Raw genomic sequence first — 27,011 nt, 5'->3', positions numbered from 1 at the left:
GAACTCCCTGCCTATTGAGGTCAAACAGGTGCCTTCACTGTACACTTTGGGCACCTGCTAAGAGGTGATTTTAATATCCTTTAGCATTTTAACTTTTGCATATTTTAAAGCATAGTTGCAGTTTTTTCTTGATTGTTTTATCTTGTTGCAAACAACTTTGAGGTGGTGGGGGGTTTTTTTACCATCAAGGGGTCTACAAATCTTATGAAATAAATAAAATAAGAAAAATGAAAATATACCATAAAATATAAAGCAGCATAATCCATTTTATGTGTGTATATATAATGTCATTAATATGTCTGGCTGATGAATTTGCTGAACCAATTTTTAAAAGGGATACAAAAAAGGGAGGCGTGAGGAAGTCAGGAAAATAAGTTAACTAAAGATGAGAAATCAAAAAAAGAGGGAGTTTTGTTTTCTTTTATATGTGTTTTTTCTTTTTCTTTTTTGTGTTTAATGTTTGTATCTTTGTATTTTGTAATTTTGTATTTTTCTGTTTTTGTATTTTTCTGAACTTTTCTATTGATAAAACTTAATAAAAGATTATTTTAAAAAAATATGTCTGGCTGATCAGAAAACAGTTACATAGGGCTATCTACCTAAAAGAGATGGTCGAAAATAAAAAATCAAAGGTGCCTGTTGAATTTCAGCTGGAAGAATGTTCCACAGCCTGGGGGCAGTGTCCCCAAATCCCTGGCTTCCAGTAGAAGCTCTTTGGTAGAGGAAGCATCTGTGTTATATCCTGCTGCGAAGCTGCCACTGGGAGAAAGATCATCATTCTCCACCCACACCCCAACTCTGGAAGTTAATTTGACATCGCAGAGAATATCGTCCCACTGTATTTTGATTCCTCTGAGATTCCCGCCTTGCACCCCCCACCCTCAAGTCTCAATTTCAGGTGCGTGGGCTGGTGATGCAGAGACACAACGCTTAAGATGTAGGCAGCTAGACGACTGCTAATTATAATGTGGTGTTTTTTTTCAGGGGCTGACAGAAATGAACCAATTTATTTTATTTATTTTAAGCCTTGCTACCTTACTATTCAGAGGGCCGCAGATGGCGCTGTGGGTTAAACCACAGGGCCTAGGACTTGCCAATCAGAAGGTCGGTGGTTCGAATCCCCGTGACTGGGTGAGCTCCCGTTGCTCGGTCCCGGCTCCTGCCAACCTAGCAGTTCGGAAGCACACCAGTGCAAGTAGATAAATAGCTACTGCTCCGGCGGGAAGGTAAACGGCATTTCCATTCGCTGCTCTGGTTTCGCCAGAAGCGGCTTAGTCATGCTGGCCACATGACCCAGAAGCTGTACGCCAGCTCCCTCGGCCAATAAAGCGAGATGAGCACCGCAACCCCAGAGTCAGTCACGACTGGACCTAATGGTCAGGGGCACAGCTGTCAACTTACAGATTTGAAAATAAGGGACCAGCAGCCTCGAAAATAAGGGATCAGCAGCCAAAATAAGGGATTTTCCAGCACAGGTATGTTCAACATCTGAGCCTCTCCAAGCCAAAGGCAGAAAGCCCGGCCAGCAGCCAAACGAAGCCTCAAGCGGTGGTTCCCACAGCGCAGCAACCCAGCGAAGGGGATGCAGCAAGGAAAACCACCGTCACCTCTACGCTGGGAAGCGCTGAGCAAAGGTGAGTCCCCAGGCAACGCAGCCGATTTGATCGGCACAAGACATGCAAGCTCCACCCCCCAGTCGTTCTTAGACTCCTTATTGGGTGAGCAACGCAGCCAAGCAACACAGTTGGAGCCTCCCTCCTCCCTGGCTGGCAGGGAGGGAGGGAGAGGAGATGCTTCCTTTGAAACCCGGGAAATTTAAGGGACATCATCAATAAGGGACAGCAGCGGGACATGGCACTGGGATAAGGGACTGTCCCTCCAAATAAGGGACGGTTGACAGCTATGGTCAGGGGTCCCTTTACCTATACCTTACTATTCATATGGGGGAAGTATTGCCAGTGTGAAATTCAGAGGAACAATTAAAATGCCCCACCCACAATACAAGACAAATAATGCTCTCTTATCCTAACCCACCTCACAGGGTTGTTGTCTGGATGGAGGATAGAGAGCTAAGTGTATGCAGAAAGCAGCCTGCTACACAAAGCTGTGATTTGCATGCATTGCTCTTTTACCTCTGGCCCTGTCCTCCACTGCCATGTGGCCCCCAGAAGTTCACCCAAAAGGGATTGTTGGCCCTGATCCCTGGTTCACTCTGACTAGGGGCAGCTTTCCACAGTCTCATGCTCTGCCCCATCCCCTGCTATCTGATCCTGGAGTTGCTGGGAGTTGCGCCTGAAACCTTTTTGCTCCTGGGTCAGTTGGCAGAGCATGAGACTCTTAATATCGGGGCCACAGGTTCGTCACCCATGCTGGGGGAAAGATTCCTACATTGCAGGGGGTTGGACTAGAGGACCTTGATAGTCCCTTCCAACTCTGTGATTCTATAAAGCTGCGACCTGTGTGTGTGTGTGTGTGTGTGTGTGTGTGTGTGTAAGCAACCCTAACTAAAATCTCCAAAGTCAAAGCAGTGGCTGAATAAAGCATCATCTGGCAACTGTTGTTGTTACTATTATTACTATTATTATTTTAAATTTTATCTATCTATCATCTATCTATCATCTATCTATCATCTATCTATCATCTATCTATCATCTCTCTATCATCTATCTATCTCTCATCTCTCATCTATCTATCTATCTATCTATCATCTATCTATCTAATCTATCATCTATCTATCTATCATCTATATATTTATCTATCTATATCTATCATCTATCTATCTATCTATCTATCTATCTATCTATCTATCTATCTATCTATTTATCTATCTCTATCTATCTATCATCTATCTATCTATCTATCATCTATCTATCATCTAGCTAGCTAGCTAGCTAGCTATCTAGCTATCTAGCTATCTATTTATCTCTTATATGCCAAAATGGCTTCTAAGCAATTTACAGCTGCAAAAGCAATCTGTAATTAAAATACACAAGAACAGGAAGCTATGTATTCCAAGTGTGAAAAAGGGGTTTTGTGGCACCTGTAGCAGTGGCAGTTCCACAGATCAAAGCAATCAAGTGGGCAAAAGTAGGGTAAGGTGAACCCGCAAATAAAAACCACCCCAAACCTGGAACCCACGTGGGCTGAATCAGATTTCCAGTAATTGAGATGCCTTGCCTTGTTCCTTGCATTTCCTATGACTCATAGAATAAAATATACAAACAAAGTATGAAGATTTGCTCAGTTTGCATAATTTAACTCGCTTAAATCAGCTTTTTTGTTTTTCTTGTTCGGGCTTTGAATTGCTTAGGAGCCAAAAAATGTTCCTCTCTTTTTCTTTTGCTCCTGTAGTTGGCAAAATAGTCTCACAGCAGGACGTGAATTTGGCCCAGCACCTGGTGGTTTCCATCCCTTCCCTTTAAAGGAGGGTTGGGTCAGCTGTGGCCCAGAGCCACCTGTGACCCTTACCCTTATTGCACATGGCCTTGACCAAATTTCAAAAATTCTCAGAGTGGTTTAACAATTACCCCCTCTTCACAGGGAACTCTGTGAATGGTAGCTCTAGAAGGGGAATAGAGAGTGTCCCAGCAACTTTCAGAACCCTTAACAAACAACAGCTCCAATAATTCTTTAGGAGAAGCCATGACTGTTTGAGGTGGTAACATATGGTAAAGGGACCCCTGATCGTTACGTCCAGTCACAGACGACTCTTGAGGTTGTGGCGCTCATCTCGCTTTATTGGCCGAGGGAGCCGGCGTACAGCTTTCGGGTCATGTGGCCAGCATGACTAAGCCACTTCTGGCGAAACCAGAGCAGCGCATGGAAATGCCGTTTACCTTCCTGCTGGAGTGGTACGTATTTATCTACTTGCACCGTGAGATGCTTTCAAACTGCTAAGTGGGCAGGAGCAGGGGCCGAGCAACGGGAGCTCACCTCATCGTGGGGATTCGAACCACCAACCTTCCAATCAGCAAGCCCTAGGCTCAGTGGTTTAGACCACAGCACCACCCGCGTCCCTTAAAATGTAGTACTTGTTTGCAAAATAAAAACAAAACCAGTTAAACATAAAAAACAGCTTAAAAACAAACATTAAAACAAGACAACAATCCCATACAGGTTACTCTTCAATGAACGTGGCCGTCAACATTTAGAATAAAAAGTTTGCCCAGCTGCCTTCAAGTCAGCCACCTTCGAACACAACAGTCTCCCCCAGCTGTTGGTTTAATGTTTTTTCCCCCTTTTTTTCTTTTTATCAGTCTGTTGGGGATTTAAGTACATCACAGTGACATCTCCCACTATTAGGTAAAAGTGTGATGGATGAATGAAGCAGCACCTGCAAACAAGGCTCCTCGCAAGTTGTCAATGCCAATCACCCTTACCATCTGTCTTCCATTTATCTGGCGCAGGCCTGACAGCCCTCTCTCATATTGTTTCATTTTCTTATCACCGAAGAACCTCTAATGTTTTCTCTATAGATGCCCACAAAAGGTATTGGAATGCCAAAGCAGATCACGCAGAGGGAGGGAGGGAGGGAGGCAATATCCCAAACCCATCGGTTCCAAAACTGGAGCTCGTATATATTTAAAAGCAATCACTCGCACAGCTCCTTCCCACCCACCCCACACAAAAAAACCCACCAACAACCCTAAACAGCCTGCAGTTATTATGGGCCAGAAAACGGTTAAGCTGATTTCTGCTGAAGTTCCATTTTGCCACCATAATGAAAACTTTATTGCAAGAAGTCAGCTCTTCCCACATCTCTGGCCCCCCTCCTCCTTTTCACCTAACCTTTGAGTGTCTCCACTTTATAAAAAAGGAGCAGTAATTCTGAGCCAGGCTCATTTAGACCAGTGTTTCCCAACCGGTGTTCCGCGGCACACTAGTGTGCCGTGAGACACCGGCTGGTGTGCCGTGGGAGGGAGGCGGGCGAGTCGGGCGGCGAGAGGCGGCGGCGGCGAGGATCCGCGTCGAGCCGGGGGCGGCTCCGCAGTGCTGGTGCCGAGCGGCGGGGCAGCGCGCGCAAAAGGGAGGAGCGCGAGACAGCGGAGGAGGAGGAGGCCGGCATGTCCGGGCAGCAGCAGCAGCAGCAGCAGCAGCAACTCCCGGCGACGGCTCCTCCTCCGCCCGCTATCGCCGCCACCACCACAACAGCCGCTGCCGCCGTCCCTCAATCCCTCGCTCTGCTGCCTCCTCCCACCCCGGCAAGGGGAAGGGAAAAAACTTTAAATTTTGTGCGTCCCTCCCGGCGTGACGCTGCGCGCTGACGTCACGGGGCGGGGCTTTAATGGTGGTGTGCCGCGAGATTTTTTCCCGGTAAACAGGTGTGCCGTTGCCCAAAAACGTTTGGGAAACACTGATTTAGACAACGTAATGATAAAAAAGCAAAACAAAAGATAACACCTTATTTCACACATATTGCTGAGACTGCATTGGATCGTTCCAGGGTCCACTGTTGGTATCTCATTATTATTATTTTGAACACAAACTGAGATTCCCAGTAACTTCGTCTCTTTACTTCATCAAGGGAGAACTAGAGAGGTCACGGTTTGCCCAATATATTTTGCTGCCCGAATCAGAAGTATAAAGGCTTCCTCTTCCCCAAGTCAGTTACATCTAGGAATGGAAGAAGCCATTATTTTCCGTTCCGCCCTGTATTCTTCGCATGCAGCGCTGCTTTCTTTCCACTGGAGTTTGTCTTCTGCCCAAAACAACATTGTTCATCTTGCTGTGCCCTGCAGTGCAATTATGCTACTTAATTATGTAATTAAAGCTCTTATTTGTCTCACTGTCTCCTGTGATGAAATTATGTAACTTACATAATAAATTACATAAATTGTGGTTACGTTATTCCACCACATTCATTTCAGTGCAAAGGAAACACATTGCTAATGCAGGGGAAACAAAACCAATTAGATATTATTTGTGGACAATGGAGGGGGCTTAGCTTCCTCACCTCTACCTCTGAGTCATACTCATACAACAGGAATGGATCCTAAGGATCATCTAATCCCCTGGAATGCAGGAATGGCCATCCAATCTCTGATTAAAAACCTCTGATGAAGAAGAGTCCACAACCTCTTGAAGGAGCCTGTTCCACATGAGACATTCAAACAGCTCTTACCACCAAAATGTTTCGTCAGAATCTCCTTTCATGTAAATTGGATCAATTGGTTCGGGTCCTACCCTCCAGAGCAGGAGAAAACATGTGACCGCATTTTAGTTATTTGAAGATGGATATCCTATCTCCTCTAAGTCTCCTGTCCTCCAAGCTACACATATCCAACTTCCCCAACCATTTCTCATATGGCTTGGTTTCCAGACCCTTCATCATTTTGGTCATCCTCCTCTGCAGACGTTCCAGCTTGTCAATATCCCTCTTAAATTGTGGTGCCCAAACTGGACAAAGATTCCATCTGAAGGAGCGTCTCTACCTCCATCATTCAGCCCGGACGCTGAGGTCCAGTGCCGAGGGCCTTCTGGCAGTTCCCTCACTGCGAGAAGCTAAGCTACAGAGAACCAGGCAGAGGGCCTTCTCAGTAGTGGCACCGGTCCTGTGGAACACCCTCCCATCAGATGTCAAAGAGATAACTACCTGACATTTAGAAGACATCTGAAGGCAGCCCTGTTCAGGGAAGCTTTTAATGTGTGACATTTTAAGGTACTTTTAATATTTGTTGGAAGCCACCTAGAGTGGCTGGGGAAACCCAGACAGAAGGGCGGGTACAAATAATAAATTACTATTACTACTTACGTGTGGTCTGATCAAGGCAGGACAGAGCGGTCCATGATGTAGCCTAGAATAGCACTAGCTAAAAACTTTATACGCAAGGCCCGCAAAATGAAGAAGATATAGACAAATTCCTTGATAAATATGGATTACAAAAAATCTCTCATCAAAGTAAGATGGATCTGAACCAGAGAATAACAGAACAAGAGATAGAGGCTGCCATTCAGAACATGCAATTGGGCAAATCTCCAGGACCAGATGGACTGACTTCTAGATATTACAAATCGCTGAAGGAATGGTTGACTCAACCACTAAAAGAAGTTTGTAACGAGATTCTTGAGGGAAAAAGGGCACCTGAATCGTGGAAAGAAGCATATATTTCACTCATACCAAAGACAGAGACTGAAAAGACTCAACTGAAGAACTACCGCCCAATATCACTACTTAATGTGGATTACAAAATCTTTGCAGACATTTTGGCAAAAAGATTTAAAAGAGTGTTGATGGAAAAGATTCATAAGAACCAAGCAGGCTTTCTCCCCAAAAGGCACCTAGCAGACAATGTAAGGAATATAATAGACATTTTGGAAAAGCTAGAGGTGAATATAAACACTAAAGCAGTATTGATTTTTGTGGACGCGGAGAAAGCCTTTGACAATATTTCTTGGAGTTTTATGATAAAGAATCTTCAGGGGATGGGGGTAGGTCAAGGTTTTGAGAATGGTATGGCTGCAATATATTCTGAACAAAAAGCTAAATTGATTGTAAATAATGTAGTGACTGAGGAACTTAAGATAGAAAAAGGAACACGACAGGGGTGCCCAATTTCCCCATTACTTTTCATTTCAGTTCTGGAGGTGTTGCTGAATATGATTAGGAATGACCAGCAGGTTAAAGGAGTGCAGGTCGGAGCTAAACATTACAAGTTAAGAGCGTTTGCAGATGACCTAGTATTGACTTTGCAAGAGCCAAACACTAGTACGAAAAAGGTGTTAGAAATAATACAACAGTTTGGCCAGGTAGCTGGATTTAAGTTGAATAAACAAAAAACCAAAGTTTTAGGGAAAAATTTAACAGATACGGAAAAGGAGAAATTCCAAGAGGAGACAGGCTTGACAGTGGTCAAGAAGGTGAAATACCTAGGGGTTTATTTGACATCTAAAAATGTGAATTTGTATAAGGACAATTATGAAAAATGTTGGTCAGAAATTAAAAAAGATTTAGAAATATGGTCAAATTTGAAACTGTCAATGTTAGGCCGAATTGCTGTGATCAAAATGAATGTATTGCCTAGAATGCTATTTTTGTTTCAGACCTTGCAGATTCTTGACAAGATGGAATGTTTTAAGAGGTGGCAGAAAGACATTTCGAAATTTGTCTGGCAGGGCAAAAAGCCCAGAATTAAATTTAAAATATTGACAGACGCTAAAGAAAGAGGGGGTTTTGCCCTGCCGGACTTAAAATTGTACTATGAGGCAGCAGCTTTTTGCTGGCTGAAAGAATGGATGCTCCTCGAGAACACAGACATTTTGGATCTGGAAGGTTTTAACAATGCTTTTGGTTGGCATGCATATCTATGGTATGACAAAGTCAATAGTGCCTTCAAAAACCACATTGTTAGAAAAGCACTATTTAATGTTTGGACAAGATATAAAGATCTGTTGGAAAACAAAACCCCTAGATGGGTGTCACCAGTGGAGGCTAAAGCAGTGAAGAAACTCAATATGGAGGTCGGATGGCCGAAGTATTGGGAAATTTTGGAACAGGATGGAGATAAGTTTAAACTACAAAGCCATGAGAAACTGAAACATAAAGTACAAAATTGGTTTCAATATCGGCAAATAATGGAGTTTTTCAAACAGGACAGGAAAATTGGCTTCCAGGTGGAAAAATCAAAATTAGAAACTGAACTGTTAGAACCCAATACTAAGAATTTATCTAGAATGTATAACTTGTTGCTGAAATGGAATACACAGGATGAAACAGTCAAATCGGCTATGATTAAGTGGGCACAGGATGCTGGGCATAACATCATGTCAGCTGACTGGGAATGGTTATGGAACACCGGTATCAAATTTACGGCATGTAATGCCTTAAAGGAAAATATTATGAAAATGGTTTACAGGTGGTACATGACCCCAGTCAAGCTGGCAAAAATTTATCATTTGCCCGATAATAAATGTTGGAAATGTAGAGAGACCGAAGGTACTTTCTATCACCTTTGGTGGACGTGCCCGAAGATTAAGGCTTTCTGGGAAATGATCTATAATGAAATGAAAAAGGTACTTAAATGTACTTTCCCTAAAAAACCAGAGGCCTTTCTCTTGGGCATTGTCGGCCAACTGGTGTCAAAGAGGGACAGAACTTTCTTTATGTATGCTACAACAGCAGCAAGAATACTTATCGCAAAGTATTGGAAGACACAAGATCTACCCACTCTGGAAGAATGGCAGATGAAAGTGATGGACTATATGACATTGGCCGAGATGACAGGCAGAATCCGTGATCAACGAAAAGAGGCGGTGGAAGAAGAATGGAAAAAATTTAAAAGTTATCTTAAGGACTACTATAAACTTAATGAATGTTAAAGTGTTGTGGTTTTCAGAAACAAAGGGATACAGTGATATAAGGTCAGAATATAAAGAGGACTAAGATGACAGAGGTTGGAAAGTAACAATTGGGAGTTGCTATAAAATTATGGACATTGGGATGCAGAAAGGGGGGGTATGGGGAAGTCCAAGAAAGGAGGTTTATGAAAATATGTTATGAAACTATACGTGTATGTTTGTCTTTTTAAGTGTTTGTCTGTTCTTTAAAAAATTTTGTAAAACCAATAAAAATTTTATAAAAAAAAAAAATAGAATAGCACTAGCTTTTTCTGCTGCTGCTTCAGACTGTTGACTCATGTGAAGCTTGTGGTCTGATAAGATGCCTAGATCATTTTCACATGTACTGGCTGGAGGGTAAATGGCCTTGTTGCCCATAATGGTGGTTGCTCCCTGCCTCAACTAGTCCACTGAGTATGTGTGGCTTTGTTTAAATGATATAAAGGTAAAGGGACCCCTGACCATTATGTCCAGTTGTGAACGACTCTGGGGTTGTGGTGCTCATCTCGCTCTATAGGCCTAGGGAGCCGGCGTTTGTCCGCAGACAGCTTCGGAGTCATGTGGCCAGCATGACTAAGCCACTTCTGGCAAACCAGAGCAGCGCACGGAAACGCCATTTACCTTCCCGCCGGAGCAGTATCTATTTATCTACTTGCACTTTGACGTGCTTTTGAACTGCTAGGTTAAAATGATATTCAGCAGTGGATTTTGCATAAACTTTCCATTCATTGGTCCAACCACTTTTGCCTCTGGCCCTGCCCGCTACTGGTATGTGGCCCTTGGGAGGTTTCCCAGAAATGAATGAGGCCCTTAGAACAGAAAAGTTTCCCCACTCCCAAGTTAAAGAAAGAAATAGTTAGCCATAGAGATTTTACAGCAAAGATGCTGACATGACAGCATGGCATTCGCTCTCAGGCGCCTTCCCCAACCAGGGCCAGCTAGATCTTTGTTGAAGCATCGTGCGCTCCAACCAACCGCTACAGTTCTACATGTCCAAGTCAAGGAGTATTCAGTCTTCATTTGTCAGCTTTCTTTCTCCATTATTCAGAATGTGAGGTAGTCCTCCTAATTTATTAAGTTAAACAGGGACAGCAATTAAATACTGGGCAAAAGAGCGATCTATCATAATGCCTTGGCTACTTGCCCACATTTTCCCTGCTAATGTCTCTACTGATCACCTGCCAAGCACTTGGCAATTATTTCATCGCATGATGTTCCTTTACTGTGCTTCTGGGATCTCGGCACTAGAAAAGTAATTGGGAACAGGGCGGTGGAGAGGGCATAGCTTCAAATAGTAATTGGGGGCACAGTCCCTGGTGAAGGCTCTGCAGAGCCATTTCTAGGCCACACAGATTGTGGAAGCTGGACATAGGAAGGTCCTGACGCAAGCTTGTAAACAGCGTAATCACCTGCGGTGAGTAGAAGCCATCCCCGGGTGATCTGCTATGGAAGATGTTGTGAATTTCAATGGAATTGATTGTTTTTTCTTCTCTCAAGCTATCAATGTGCTACTAACAGCAACTGAAAGTATGGGGAGGGATATACAATGAGCACAGAAGCTTCATGGAGTCTCCTGGCAGCAGTGGCGTAGAGTGGGTTGTCAGCAAGTAATTTGCGCCCCCTAACCCCTAGCCTGCCGCCGCTGCCAGCTTCTTCTTGCTGCTGCCTGGGCTGGTCTGGTGTGGTTCTCTCCCGCGCTCAGCGCTGCGCTGGGCGGCCGCTGCACTGTCCCTCCCCCAGATAGTCCCTCGCTCTCTCTCCGCACCGCACGCCTGGCACCCAACCCCTCCACAATAGGCGCGACCCAGCGGCTCAGATCGGATTTGCACAGCCAGCACTGCAGTGATAGAGAGTGAGTGAGCCAGGTAGGGGCAGAGAGCTGAGGGTGCGAGCGCCCCCCCCCGATGTTGCGCCCGGTGCGGCCGGCCCCCCCCCCCTGCACCTCCCATGCTACGCCACTGCCTGGCAGATTTTGCATTCCCAGGGCAGGGCAGGGCAGGGCAGGTACACTGGCAGAGTCAATTTCTCACTCCCTGTGGAATATTTCTATATACTTATGATTCCCCCCCCCCCCCCGGAGATTTCTTGTACATGTGCTAACCTTTGTGCTCCCTTGAGCACTCTAATAGCTCCTTCCTGTTTCATTGTGGCCACTTTTGCCTATGGCCCTAGAATCAATCATTAGTATCAGTTATGGGTGCATGGGTGCATGCCTTGGTTGAGTTCCAAAGCAAGGCACTTCAGAAGGATTTTGGACTTTTTGAAGGTGAAGTGGTAAGTATATAAGGCAGGATGAGTCAAAGCAAGGCTTTCCTGAAGCACCTCGTAGCACCTCAGCAATTTGGATGGCAAAAGAAATGCTATACACAAGTGTTTCTAAAAGCAAAACTAATGTCTGTAACTTTATCACCAGGTACAGGCAAACTTGGCCCTCCACATGTTTTGGGACTACAACTCCCATCATCCCTGACCACTGGTCCTGTTAGCTAGGGATGATGGGAGTTGTAGTCCCAAAACATCTGGAGGGCCAAGTTTGCCTATGCCTGTTTGCCACAGAAGGAAAATGCTGGGGGCAGGGGGAGGGAATTAGATGAAATAACAGCCTAGGGAGAGAAAGAGATATGTTCTGACTGACAGGTCACGCTTACAATCAGAAGGAATTATTTTACCCAAACTCTCCAATCCATGTGCCCCCTACCCTCAAACAACTTTAAGGGCTTATAGCACAAAAAGCAAACCAAAATGTAGGAGCTATTTGCCTGTAATTCAACAGGTTTCTCACCCAGGGAGCCACCTTCCTATCTACTATTTTCAGATCAGTTGCCCATAAGAGACATGGGGAGACTGAGTGAATCCTCTTTACCCACCCAAAACTGTAAAGGCTACAGAGAAAACCACTGAATTTTCTCATTTGTGTATTGTAGTGCCATGTTTGGCATCCATGAAATTTGGCAAGATTCATCCTCTCGGGTAGGGCTACCATCATGCCTGCAAATTTCATCCACTTAACCCAGATATTATAATTTTTTAAGCTATAGAATCTTTCCTCACAATCACCTTTTAAAAGGTGCCCAGAATACGTCCCCCCAAAAAATTCTTGCTTGCCTATAACTTGGGGGCGATGATCCACTCTGGATGGGCTGCTATTCCTACAAAGTTTGTCCAGGTCTGTTGAAAGGGAGGTAAAGCCATTTTTATGGTATAGCCATTGTTATTTCCCAGTAGTGAAGAGGTCAGGAGACACAAATCCTTGTCTCACACACCCCTCTGAAGTAAACAGCTTTGGACCCTGAACTAAATCAGGCACCTTCTAAAGGGCTTCAGGCCGCTGTAGATCATTGTACAAAGCGTTGAATCAGGATCCAGACCCAATCTTGCAGCCGATTTGCAGCCCTAGCATATACTTTCCCAAAGAAGCTTGTCATCAGACCACAAAAGATCAGCAAATCGTCCCATTATTCAACTCATCTCTAAATTCAGCTGTAGGAGGTTAGAAAATAGATGTCTTTGTGGACTGGGATAGAAAAAAACTCCAATGCACTTGAGAGATGGTTGGGAAGTGAAAGCACAGCTGTCGGTGTCCTCAGGGAAGGGTGACTGAGAGAGAGAGAGAGAAGATTTGTTTCTAAGTGCAGGAGCTAATAACTCCCATTTAACTGGGTAATGGTGATGGGGGTGAGCGCGCTCAGGAGCCCCCTCCCCCGTCTGTCACAGCTATAGCTTCTCCGAGCATTCTCAGCAGTGAAGTCTGAAATTGCTTTGACTAGCGCAATGGAGTCTTTCGGTGAAGGGCCGCTGTCTCTGCTTTTCAAGAGGCTCACTCCTCCACTGCCCACCAAGAAGGGAAGGCAGGCAAGTTACTCAGTCCCTCAAGCAGAGGAGCCTGTCATGTCTTAGTCTTCAGCTTGTTTCTGTCGGAGATTGATGAAGTGAAGGGGGAAGGGGCCAGATATCCGGAACCACCACTCTAAAGGCAATTTCTCATCGGGTTCCACTCTCCCCATCTATACACCCTGCAATCGAGCAGGAAAATGGCACGCATGACATGTGCACACGGGAAGAGACGGTGCAGGCCTGATTTGTCAAAGATTCAAACGGCGGGTACAGCGGTACCTCGGGTTAAGTACTTAATTCGTTCCGGAGGTCCGTTCTTAACCTGAAACTGTTCTTAACCTGAAGCACCACTTTAGCTAATGGGGCCTCCTGCTGCTGCCGTGCCACCGGAGCACGATTTCTGTTCTCATCCTGAAGCAAAGTTCTTAACCCGAGGTACTATTTCTGAGTTAGCGGAGTCTGTAACCTGAAGCGTATGTAACCCGACGTACCACTGTACTAGAATGAAGATCAGTGGATGGGCTTAAAGATATAAGGCAGAGGTTTTAAAGCTTTCTGAGTCCACGGCTCCCTTCCCTGCCCCTTTTGTCTTCAACGCCTCATTTGTGGGCATTCATCCATGCAGCAAATCCTCCAATAAGCACATCAAGGGCAGGACTGCAAACGCCTATCTGAACATACAAGGAAAGTACCCCATACAATCGTACATCAGAAGTCAAAAGGAATCCATTCCGGAAGTCCGTTCAACTTCCAAAACATTCAGAAACCAAGGCGCAGCTTCCAATTGGCTGCAGGAAGCTCCTGCAGCCAATCAGAAGCCACAGAAGCCGCGTCTGATGTTTGGGTTCCAAAGAACGTTCACAAACTGGAACACTCACTTCCGGGTTTGTGGTGTTTGGGAGCCTAAACATTCAACACACAAGGCGTTTGACTTCCGAGATACATTTGTATTTGCAAAAAGAGACTGCTTGCCCCTGGGAGACTGTATCCTTTCAACAGAGCTGTGTACTAGATCTAGCCTGGTCTTAAACTGGCCTAATAATAATAATAATAATAATAATAATAATAATAATAAGTGAAATGGATGCTGCAAGGCTAAAAGACCTTTGATCTGCTCTCAAAGCGCTCTTCCTGTGTTCTCTGTACCCTCCCCTTTGACTGAAGCTCGCCCACCCCACCTCTTCTCTCCCACTAAATAAGTAAAGAGAAACAATTCAGGGAGACTCTGCAACACTTTGGGCACATTGAGCACTTTCTCTGAGCATGAAAAAATAATGCGGAACTCTCCCTGCAGTTCCTCAGACCGGGGTGGGGGGAAGTGGGTGGGAAAACTACTCTGTATTGCAGAAACCACAAGGAAATTCTCTCTCTCTCTCTCTCTCTCTCTCTCTCTCTCTCTTGCAAACACACATACACTCCCAGTCACCAGATTGCAGATGCCTGTCTCTAGCGGCGGCAGGACTCTCTGTCCGAGTGGATGATTCAAGGCCAATGGCTGCTGGCAAAAAGGCTTTCACCATTGCTTTTGCTCCAATGGGCTGGAAATCCGGACATGAACAGATGGGATGCATGGGCTGCGCAGGTCAGGAGGTGAACAGTGACATCCAGGCGAAGGAGTCACGGGGGGAGGAGAGGGGGACGCGCACAACACACGAGTGAGCACTGATGGTTTACGAACGTGCCTGTGACAGGCCATTGGCTGCAGAAGCTCATTTGAAGCAGTGCCTCGTGCAAAGCGTCCCTCCTCTTGTCTGCTCCCACGTAGCCACCCCATTCACTTATTTCTGCCGAACTCAAACAAGCCCATCTAAAACTGAGCCTCATTGCAAGGAAGAATTAGAAAACAAAAGGTCCATCTAGGCCTGCTAAAGATGGATGAATCTGTCAATTAAGTTTATCTCAGACACTTCTTCCAATCTTAGGGTCAGGTCTCAAGATTTCCACAACATGTGTGTGTGTGTGTGTGTGTGTGTGTGTGTGTGTGTGTGTAAGTCTTCATGATGATTCATCAGCAAACTTCTAACATACATGTCTGTAAGCAAATTTGCCCAATCTAGTATTCTCGCAAAGCAATTTTCTCTAATATAATGCATTCTCAATGTTGTTTTCACTATTATGTAACTTTCATGCATACTTTATGCTAGCTTATGCATAACACACATTTCTTGGCTGGAGAATTGCAACAAAATTTTGTGGAAGTGTGAATCTCAAAGAATGCATGTGTTTGGGCTAATGTGTTGATTCAGAAAGTGTGAATTAGGTGCATGCACATTTAAATACAATCTTTGTTGAAAGCTGCCCAGAGTGGCTGGGGAAACCCAACCAGATGGGCGGGGTACAAATATATTATTATTATTATTATTATTATTATTATTATTATTATTATTATTATTATTATTTATTATTATTATTATTATTATTATTATTATGCATGCCTGCCTACTAAACCCTGCTTAAACATAGCCAGAGACAAAGCACTGCTACATGCTTGAAAAAAACCTTCTCTTTTGAGTTCGCCAACACACATTTTTTTCAGACGTGTCAAGAAACTGCAAAGCCTGAGGAATCAAGGGAGCTTTCTCCTTCAAACAGCTGCTCAGGCAGGGTTTGGGTTACAACCAGAGGCTTTCAAATATATGATTTCTGCATACATAAACAAGGATGCCCAGGACAATGTTTCCTGTTAGTTGGTCAGGAGCCCGTTCTAACTCTGGTCCACAGTGGTACCAATGGGGGGATACATTTGCAGCCTGTCAGCCATAAGGGATGGTGCGCCAAAGCCTCTCCTCCTTACAGAGGGGAGGAGTTGTGAGCAGGAGCCATTTCCCGCATTGGCAGGGGGCATTCTGGCCTCTGCCCAGCTGGCCTGGCTGCCACGCCACACCCCAGATAGCCAACCAATCAGGTGGAGGCTCAAGGTTTAGGTGCTCAAATGTGGCTGCGGCAGCACTTCCCTTTCATTCCACTGCTGGGTTTCGTCGGGTCACCCACCCACTCTCCCTTTAGTTCATTGCTTGGTTATTGACATTGCTATGGATGTCACCTTGGTTGCCCAAGGGGCCTGTTAGGAATTTTTATCCAACTGGCAAATTGGCACCGGCCACTTGGTTTTTTGCCTACCTCGTAGCAAATTGTCACAACTTTTAGGTATTGGCAGTTAGGCATTGGGATATGTTTGTGTATTGGAGGGCAGGGTGTGGCCATCACCTGCCCCTCAACTTTATGGGTATTCCGTTAAAGGAATCTGGTGGTCGTGGATCCTGCCCGACGCCCTTGCTGGTGGCTAGGGCCATGGCACAACCCCCGGTGACATCAGGGGGAGCTTGCAGTTGTATTTGCATCAACAGGTTCCTCCCGCTGGTGGTTAACCCTTGTTAGACTCACCCCTTCCTGACGGGGTGGAGTCATGCTCTGTTGTTTTATCCAATGCCTAAGCCAATACCTCTCACATGCTGTAATCAATAAAGTTGTGGCCTTTTTTAGCCCATTAACCTAATATACTGTGTCCCTGTCTCTTTCTTGTCCCCAAGCAGGTGGTGGGTCCTTGAATCACAACTAGCAATCTGGCTCAATATGGTCACTTTGAGAGTTCAGGTGGGAGAAGGGGAACCGTCTTGTTTTAGCCTTCTGGTGCCCTTTGATGTCAGGGACTGGGCAGAGGGGGAATGGTGGAGACCGCCTCCCCAGCCTGACCCTTCCAGAGAAGAAGGCGGCAGTTCAGAATTACAGCAGGGATTTGAAAGAGGTCACAGCTCAGAGGCAGACGAGGGGTAAAGTTGGGAAGTAATGGGAGAAGAGGAGGAGGAAGAGGAAGCAATAGGGGGCGACAGCTGATGGACTCAGTGTCTTTAGGGCATTCCAGACCTCCTCTCTCCCAGAACCTGGCAAGTCTTGAAAGTAGGAGAACAAAGATCTCAAAGGCAGAGGGTGCTTGTCAGCACCCATAGAAGTGATGTATGAGGAAGTGGGAGAGATGGGGGGTGGAGATTCACTTGGGACAACGCCATTATCCAAGAGGCTGTGTTCCTAAGTCTCTCTCTGTAAATATGAATAAAAAGCAGACAAAATGTCTTTGTACATTTTGGAACCTTTCAAAGGGATTGGCTGTCATGAGGTTTACTCTCTAAACTCTGGGATTTGAGGCCAAGCTGACTCATCCCCCTGGAGCTTTGGGGTCCCTGGGAGTGGTGGGGCAGCAACTCTTCCCTTCTCACTTCCAAGGTGTGGCCTGAGAAAAGGGATATCGCCTCTATTTCCGCAGGCAGGGAAATGTCACCCAATGGCTGCAGTTGTAAATGGTGTTAGTTTCCCCCTTCATAGTTACTGCTGATCTCCTTATGTTCACTGAATAAAAGTGGCCCAGTTCAACCCCAACCTGCCTGCCTGTCTCTTTATTCAGTCATCAGGATGCAAATGTGTTCTTTCAGAATTAAACTGGTTCCAAGGTTACAAACCACAGCGCACCTGTGGTTTAGGCTGAACTCTTTTACACGCTTACCTAGAAGGAACACAATTTGACATGTATAGGGTTGTGCAGTTAGGGCAAGAAATGAAAACCATTTCATTTCATTTTTTTTTAATTCCAGGCAAGTTTTAGGGCCTGAAGTAGGATTTCATTTCACTGCTACAGGCTGGTATGTTTTGACAACTGTCTAGGATGTTTTCCTCTGTACCACGAGAGTCTGTATTTTGCATTTTTGCTATTTTTACTACCTCCCGTTGTTTCTACATGTAGTATTTGCTTGCACTGTGATGGCATTTTGGCCCTACCCTGGTGTGTGTTCTTTAGTAATTATTTATCATTTATTATTTGTTGTAAATAAATAATATTTATTGTACAATAAATTTATTGTAAATACATGGTATGTGCTTTACTTGTGATAATTTGGAAGAGTCAGAATGTTTTAAAAGCCCAGCGTTGCATTTTTGTATGTTTGTTTGATTTGAGAACGTGTCTCACCTGTCCTTTCACAGTAGAAGACAGTGCTTGGGATGGCTTCTTACATATATATATATTAAAAAAGCATTTTTTGAAAACAAAACAAAACACAGTAATAAAAGAGATAACAGCAGATGATAAACAACATCAGCTATGTTACCAGGTTCGGCCATTTAAAGCAAAACAAGGCAAAGTGTGAGCTGGTAACAACAACATGGTAGAAAATATAAGGGGGGGGTGTGAAGGGACAACCTGAAGATTCTCTTGTGTGTTCTAAACAATCTAGTCTCATTCACAGTCAAAGTGCACCAAATCTGTGTTGGAATATATCCTAGAGATCAACTACTCCAACCCCTTGTTCCAGGTGGCATTTCAGGATTGTAACTATTACATCCAGTCTGGTGGCTACTGGCTTACGGTAACACAAGGCTGGGCTTTTTCACTAGTGGCACAAGTGGGGGAGGGCCTCTCCCTGCCAAAATACAAGAGACCCCTTCCATTCTGCTGGTTCCCAAAGACACACCTTTCTAAGCATGCATTCCCCTGCACTGAACTAGGGGCATTATTCTTAAAATTGTTCTGTTTTTTATTATCGTTTGTTTCGTTGCATATTTTAAGCAATCTGCATATTTTAATTATGGATTGATTTTATAGTAAACCACACAGAAGCCATTTTGGCATATAAGTAGTAAATAAAACCGTCATCACCCCTGAAAGGTGGCCATTCGGCATCGGCTTAAATACCTCCAGCTTTCCTGATATTTTTTTTTCTTTTAATACATTTTTATTGGTTTTTTAACATATCATTTCCAACAGTCATATAACATAACTTTTCATCTTATACAATATTTTAGACTGCCATTTCTTAATTTCACTATTACTCTTAATTATCATTAACTAATAATTCTCCTCATAGTCTTCCTTGCAATATTTTGAGTAATCCTCCTTACAAAACTTCTTGCAGTCCTACTAGCGTAATCTGTTCAGTACAATTACTTTCCAAAGCTTTCCTGAAATTTCAACCCACTTGTTCTGCAAGTCCTGCCCCACTCAGGAGCAACACAGAAGACATTTGTTCCAGCTTTTGCATGACAGCCCTTCAGATATGCAGAGTCAGGCCTCCCCCTCTCAGATCTTATGGAGCAGGCAGGATGGCAAAGAAGGACATGGCCCTTTAAGTAACCCACAACTGACCCATTAAGGACTTCAAAGGGAATCACCAGCACCTTTAAGTGTGTCCTGCAGCAAACTGGTAACCAGTGCAGTCAATATAAAATAGGTGTAATCGTCTCCTGCAGCCAAGCACCCAACAGTACCTTTACTGCTGCATTCCCAACTAATTGAAATTTTCGAGAGACTTTCAGTAACCGTTTTAAGTTTGATTTGTATTGCAATATAGAGAGTTCAATGGGACTTATTCCTGAACAGGCACACATGGGATCATTTTGTTAGTGGACATTGTTGGGAGCCCCCACCCCCACCCCGAATCTCCTCTATGGCCCTGATCCGTGCCCCCACCATCAGGATGATTTGCCCTTTGCTGCCCTGTGTTTCCATGGAAACATGCAATTAAAATAAGCTTTAAGAAAGAGAGGGTGCTGGACTGGCACAGCATAGGACTGGATATTGCTGTTTAACTGCTGTTAGGCAAAAGGATCTGATCCTGCACTCTACTGAGCCTTCACAAGCAACTTCGCTGCCCACAAGGGAAGCTGCTGCCAAAGGAGTAGCACCATGAAGTATTGGATCCTTCAGGCAGAAGGAAGAATCATAATCATCATTTTATTATTTATACCCCGCCCACCTGACTGGGTTTCCCCAGCCACTCTGGGCGGCTCCCATCAGAATATTAAAAACACGATAAAACATCAAACACTAAAAACTTCCCTAAACAGGGCTGCCTTCAGATGTCTTCTAAAAGTCAGATAGTTGTTTATTTCCTTGAAATCTGATGGGAGGGCGCCACCACCGAGAAGGCCCTCTGCCTGGCTAGGGAGGAAGAGAGATGCAGAGTGAAAGGCAGTCCCCACCTTCACCAGGTAAGTCTCTCTTTCGTGTGCTTTCTTGCGCCTGCCTCTCCTTCCTGCCCCCAGATAACTCTGGGCCCTCAAACTGACCTAGAGAGATCCAGGGCTGACTGAACCTGATCCAAACAAGACCTGGACCCCTCAAACAGATTTGGTTTGGCCTGGAATCTCATACTCTGTAGCCATCCCGATTCTTCTGGGACATCCCAGAACTACAGAAGCCATCCCAGCTTCTGATTAGTTCCATTAAATATGAGATTACTTTGCAACATTCATGAATATTTGGTATCTTTGGTACAAATATGAACCTTGTATTTCACTTTGAAATATTATTTTATGCCATTCATTCTTGTTAAGCTTTCTGTGATTACTATGATTATTATTTTATTGTTTTATTTCTTCTTCTTCTTCTTCCTGTTTTTATGACTGTTTTTAAGTACAGATAGGGTGAACCTACATGAATCAGCAACTTGCCACAATCAGCCCTTTGTAACTTTCCTCTTTATTAGGGCCTGTTGCTTTTAAGGAAAGGGCAGGTGTTGTGTTGTTTTTATTTTTTCTTGTTTATTTTATTTTTTCTTGGAATTTTATTTACAACATAACATAAACCCCCACCCCACCCCAAAACACAAATCCACGCTCATTAAACATGAACATAACATACAATAAGCATAAAATACAACAATACAAACAACCAAATAAAAGACTTCCTTTATCCTGTATCTGGCCTCCTTGTTTACTTCTTAGAAACTGTTTCCTTTATGAATAATTATTAAGATTTTTCTAATTATAACTTAAAAATCCACAAAGTCTCCTGCAAACATTAATTGAAACAAGTCCAGGTATGTATTTTAGGACACAGTTTTGTGAAGTATTCTCTACATTTTCCCCATGCTTTTTGAAACTCTTGTCAAGTGTGATCTCTAATTGCCTCTGTTAATCTAACCAGTACAATATATTTGTCTTGTCATTCCTTTTTTGTTGGCACAGTTTTTCCCCCCAGTTTTTAGCAATTGCTAATTGATAAGTGTTGTGTTGTTTTTATTGCAACAATCTGTAGGTGATCTTTTATGTGCAGATGTTGTATAAGTAGATATATAAAACAAACAATAAAAATTTTTAAATCCCTTCCCTGCATCTCTGTAGGGAGGTTTCAGGAGGGAAGGAAGAAAAGGGGACACTTTTCACCTTTCCCAAACTTCAGAATCTTCTCTCTCTCTTGGTAGGCAAGCAACAAATCGTTCAAGCTTGGCTGGCAACCAAATCCGAATATAAGAACTGAAACTGGGACTTTGAAAATGACCATTTCCTTAAATACAACTGTATGTCAGCCATCAAATAATGTCAGTTCACAACGCCAATCAAATATAGACAAAAACTCAATTACTACTGCCTGCCAACCTTCAAATGCCGCCAATTCTGCTATACCATCACCTTCTAAAATGCTACGGCGCATCAGCTATCAAACAGCCTCGCACATTAAATGCTGCTATCAAATGTAAACATTGAAGCAAAGCATCATCAAAATGGGTAAGATTCGGGAATCAAGAGATTTGGTGGGTGTTAAAGCAAAAGGAAGAAGCAGAGCATCTAAGGAAGAGTTACGGTAATAATATTCACATGGGAGAACAAACTGATCTGAGTTACATATACAGAACCGAGTGCTCTTACCTCAAGGTGAACTGGTCCTCTGTCGAATTTTTAGCAATAGACACCACAAAGGTCAAAACATCCCCTTGCTTGACAGTCTTTGGTATATACTGGATAGCAATGTTGCTATCCAACCACATTTCGCTTAAGGAAGGGCTACCTCGTGTCTGGTAGAGGAAAACACTCCCAATTCGCTGCAAGGGTGGCCCCGATTCATCAATATCATTGCGCCCAGGTCTGATCCCATTGTTCTTCCTTAGATCCTCCTTAGCACAATCGCCTTTCTCGTCCCCTGGTTGGATAGCATAATAAAGTTCCACTGGGCTCCCTTCCGACTGATTCAGCAGCTTCTTACGGCCAGCAACTACCGTCGGTGGGTTGAACCAGCTGGGAAGAAGTTCCAATTCAGCCACACACAACCCCAGATCTCCTTTCAGCCGACAGCTCCCCCGGACTTCCCTCGTCTCTCGAAAAGCAAAGACCCTTAAGCATGGCAGCTTTTCAGTGACGCTGTAGTCGTCCCAGTCCCTCCCGACTATATAGAACAGGATCTGGACTTTGGGGTGGCTTAGGTAGACTTTGTTGTTCATGATGTACGCCTTCAACTTCCAGTTGAAAGAGAACTTGGGGGCAGTAGCTCCAAATGGATTTGAAGGTGACAAGAGGTCCTGGGGAACCACCTGCTCAATGGAAAAAGGCCCATATGTTGCATTCAGGATCGGAGGCCTCTTGGATTTATAGACTAGGAAGGACTCCACTCGAGACTGAAGGCTAGAGTTCCTCATGATATCCTGGTTTGCTTCTTTCAGAAAGAAGGAAACATCTGCATTGTGGATGTGGTAACTCACAGGCAGATATGTCGGCAGCAAGGAGAACCTCTGGATGCTCTCCAGGATCCCCCGGCTTTCCGTCACTGGTAAAAGGAAAGGAGAGTTTAGAAGCCTGAAAGCTAATATCGAAGGAAAATATTCCAAGGGCCAGAAAAAAACACACCATAAAAGCCCTGTGGCATCAGAACAAAAGGTCTATCTGCTTCAACATCCCATTTCCCACAATTGCCAGTCAGAGGCCTCCAGGAAGCCCCCAAGCAGGGCATGAAAGCAATAGCCCTCTTCTGCAGATCGTCCCACACCAGCAGCTGAGAAGTGTACCAGAGATATACCACCTGTGAATGTGGATTATCAAAGCTAAAAGCCACTGGCAGATCAATTGTCCAACAGGGACCAGCCTAATCCCCTTTTAAACCCACCACCACTACATTTTATGCTGATCTGATAAGGGGTATGGAGCTGTTGCCTGCCCACCCACTCCTTCCCCCTTCTTTCTGGTACCATCTGGAATAGAACAGCTTGATGTGATCACATTGCACACAGGTGAAATGGCAAAAGTGGAATGTTACATTTCAGACAGTAGGTGGTGGAATGTGGGATAAATGTTTCCCTGTGGAAAAGGTACCCTTTTGTTCACAAATGTAAGCAGGAACGTGGTCTCGGTTCAGGATGATCCTGTGCTGCTGTGTAATGCATGATGGAAAGGCCCAACCAGGGCAAGGTGGGACAAGGTTTAGGCTGGATTGATGTACAGAGCTCTGAAGCTTATCCAGCAAGTAACAAGCTGAAAATGAACTCTTATACAGTAGTAGAGGTGGTGGCAAGTACAGCCTAATTGTAAGACTTCAGACTATGAATAAAAAGAGCAAGAGAAACTGTCCAGAATACCATTACAAAGCAGTAGGGTGGGGGGTGAGAATGCAACTCTCAGAATGCTGACGTATTTCATGGATGCCCAGGAAGGTTTTCTTGACTGTGGTCACTCACCAACCCCATCCAAGTGCTTGCTCAGAACTATTAAACGCTAGCAGGGAGGACCTGGTGCTGTACTAGGATGCTCTACTTAAATGGTCCAGCCTTCTCCAGTAATCTGCTACTGCAGCTGAGCAGAACCGCCTCAGGTCTTCTGCATGGAGTCCCTTGAATCAGAGGAAGGCAGTGTGAGAACTTCAGGCCAGGGTGTGGGGAGACTGGCCCTACGGGGTCATCTGAGAGCATTTCTGAGGCTACCCTTACATGCCTTTCCTCTTTTGCTTCAGTGTCCTCACCCTCTTCCCCTGAAGAGGAGGACTCTGACTCCAGCGTCATGGCCAATCCTTCAGAGGCCTTCATCTGGTCCTATCTAAAGAGCTGGCAAACTAGTCCTGCCTCCACTACTCATGCATGTGGGGATGGCCTCTCAGAGTGGGGCCTGTGCACCTATGTTGGTGGCAGATGCAGGAACAGCACACCATCTCCATGCAAAGGGTCCGTTGAACCTCTGGAGTATCCCCTGAATCATTCCATGGTCTTGCATGGGAGTTGAAGGGTACCATGTTGGCTATCCCTTCCTTAGACCTTGTGTGCCTTTCCCCACCCCCCACATTGCAAAAATACAAGCATGCACTGACAACCCCATTGGGGGGCGGAACACCTTTTTGCCTTGTGTTTTGACCAATGTGCAGGGGCAGTTCTGCACATCAGTCAAACACAACAGCAACCTTGAACATGCACCAGTTCCCACATTCATTTTGGAAAGTCTCCAAGTTAAGCTGGAATTTGGGAAATAGCGGAAACTGAGGCAGATAAAACATATGAAACAAGAAAAATAAAACCCGAACAAAACTGAGAAAACCAGTGCCTATCTAAAAACAAGCACATTCAAAGAGAGCCAGTGTGGTGTAGTGGTTAAGAGCAGTAGTCACGTTATCTGGGTAACCGGGTTCGCGTCTCCGCTCCTCCACATGCAGCTGCTGGGTGACCTTGGGCTAGTCACACTTCTTTGAAGTCTCTCAGCCCCACTCACCTCACAGAGTGTTTGTTGTGGGCGAGGAAGGGAAAGGAGAATGTTAGCCACTTTGAGACTCCTGAAGGGGAGTGAAAGGCGGGATATCAAATCCAAAGTCTTCTTCTTCTTCTTCTGTGAGCTAGGGCCCTGCTCCCCAATATTCAATTCACTCTATTTCTGATGGTCAGGCTGCAATTATCAGGGGTTATGTAGCCAAAGCTGCACCATCCATGTGCAACAGGGAGGGATTAGCAGGCCCAGTGGTGGAGCATATGCCAGTGTTGCCCAGGGCGGGCGCGTTCCTGAAGGTCACGGGTGCGCGCTCCTGAGAGGCGCGGAGGGTGCCCTCCCAGGCACGGGATAGCGACGTGCGCACCCACTGATCCTGCTCCCTTCCTCTCCCCTTCCTGCTCGCCTGCCTGCTCCAGCCGGGAGCACAGGGCAATGGTGCAATGGTGTGACTCCTGCGCCTACTGCCAGCCATCAGGGGAAGGGTGGAGCTGCTGTGCCACGCTCCTGGCTGGAGGAGGTAGGCAGGCAGGCGAGAGGATGGGAAGGAGGCAGGCAAGCAGCAAGGGGAGAGGAAGGAACCAGCAAAGTGGCGCAGCAGCTCCCCTCGTGGTAGGTGTGGGAGTCTGAGTCATGGGCGGGCAGAGCACTGAATGTCACCCTCGCTCAGGGATGACACCTGGAGTGGTTTTCCTCCTGCACCCACCTTCCTCCACAAGTGCGCAGGCCCAGAGAAACCCACTGGAGGCTGGCCCATTTGGGCAAATGAGGCACTTCCCTGGTAAACCTCAGCCAGCCTTTCACCTATCCCTGACTTACAGCCATTCTAGGAGATGGCACAGCCTACCACTTCCCCCTTCTTTGTCTTAAGTGTCACCCTTGCAGAACACAGAAAAGAGGGAGATGAGGACAGAGTTGAGACCAATGCCATTGGCTTTGGCTGCACCTACTAGCGGTCTCCTTGCCTCCTGCCTATGGACATCAGCTGCCATTGGAGAAACCCCAATACTGACAGAAGCGAGTGGGGTGGGGGAACCAAACATGGGGAAACCCCAAGATAGCTCAATGAGAACTGAGTATGAGTAGGAACATAATGCTGGCTATTAAGGGAGTAGGGAGAGGGAACAAAGGTGGATAGGGAATGGAGTGCCCAGAATCTGAAAGTACACCACACTAAAATGTTTGATACACTTCCCACTTCTAGTTTTCTGGTTGCAGCAGCCTACTGCTTGCTTTCCTTTTTTTAATGCAAGAGAGGTGGAACAAGGACAAGGTTGTGCACAATTGTGGATGGCACGTTAATCAAGCAAGCTAATGAGTTAACCCAGTACCCCGTGGAAACTCCAAATTGAGCATTTCATCACTCGCCAAACACCAACAGTTTCAATTGCGCAGATAATTCTTCAAATTTGGGCCCACAAGTTGTGTTCCTTTTTTTCTATTATTCTTTTAAATAATTGCATTGTTCTTGCACCCCCCACCCTTTTTCCAAGTAGTGTGGTGTGCATTGGAGTGGGGGGGAGGGGCGCGAAGGCAGAAGGGTCCATCTGATTTTCAGATTTGCAGGTAACAAGAATTAAAACTAAAACCTTAAAATAAAAAAGATCCAGAATATACTAACAGCCAGGTGGAAATAGGATGTTTTCAACATCCACACTAAGATGGAGCTCTTTGCACCTCCTTTGGGAAGGCATGCTACAACCAGGGTGCTATCACAAAAAGGTGCCCCCCTGATTTCCCACCCAGCAAGTCTCTTTCCATGTTTGAAAATACAATGAGGAACTCACCTTGTGGGCATGCTCATATAGCGGGGGGGACAGGACAGTATGTCCTATATTCCTTTATACATATCCTGGCCTGGTGGTTCAGAGCATTTGGTGTGCAAAGTTACAGGGTTTCAGCAGGAAACTATGGGACATGCACTCTCTGAAATGTCTGCAGGAGCAAATAGTATTGAATACAGGACGATAGTGTTCAACCACTCTGAGACAATCATAACAAAAACGGGCCCTTTAGTCAGAATTTTGGGAAATATTGATCTGCACGAATTTCAAGGAAGGAGAGAGGGAGGCCTTTGAAAGTTCACAACGTCTTCTTCCCTCATTCCGTGCCGCCAGCAGCGCCATTGACATCGCTTTGCGCTCTGTTTATAGTTGTTTTAAAGGCTTGCATAATTAAAAGCTCTGAAAGACTGCGGTAAGACCCAACTCACTGATACAGTCTTGGCAAACCGCACATACACACCCGTTCACCCATGAAAAACAGCACTAAGACTTCAGACTATGGATAAAAAGAGCGAGAGAAACTTTCCGGAATACCAGCACAAGGCAGTGGGGTGGGGAGGTGAGAATGCAACTCTCAGAATCCGGACGTATTGCATGGATGCCCAGGAAGATTTTCTT

At 45.1% G+C, this 27,011-nt stretch overlaps 1 protein-coding gene and 1 long non-coding RNA gene across 3 annotated transcripts in view; both read right to left on the bottom strand.

The window, feature by feature from the left end:
* The window catches only part of LOC310693984, a 507,188-nt gene that overhangs the window by 348,549 nt on the left and 131,628 nt on the right, over window positions 1-27,011 (bottom strand). The window lies entirely within an intron of this gene.
* LOC310693923 (transmembrane protein 132D-like) overlaps window positions 1-27,011 on the bottom strand; it is a 449,340-nt gene that overhangs the window by 322,276 nt on the left and 100,053 nt on the right. For both annotated transcript variants that reach the window (XM_083476416.1, XM_083476417.1), the window contains exon 2: window positions 21,805-22,696. In XM_083476416.1, coding sequence (XP_083332542.1) covers window positions 21,805-22,696 — 892 coding nt within the window. The remainder of the gene's footprint in view (window positions 1-21,804; window positions 22,697-27,011) is intronic.

Source organism: Podarcis liolepis (genome assembly GCF_965112155.1).
Source record: "Podarcis liolepis genome assembly, chromosome: 15".
NCBI classification, from domain to species: domain Eukaryota; kingdom Metazoa; phylum Chordata; class Lepidosauria; order Squamata; family Lacertidae; genus Podarcis; species Podarcis liolepis.
Note: the sequence above shows the minus strand (reverse complement) of the source record. Positions and strands in the feature narration are given on the sequence as shown.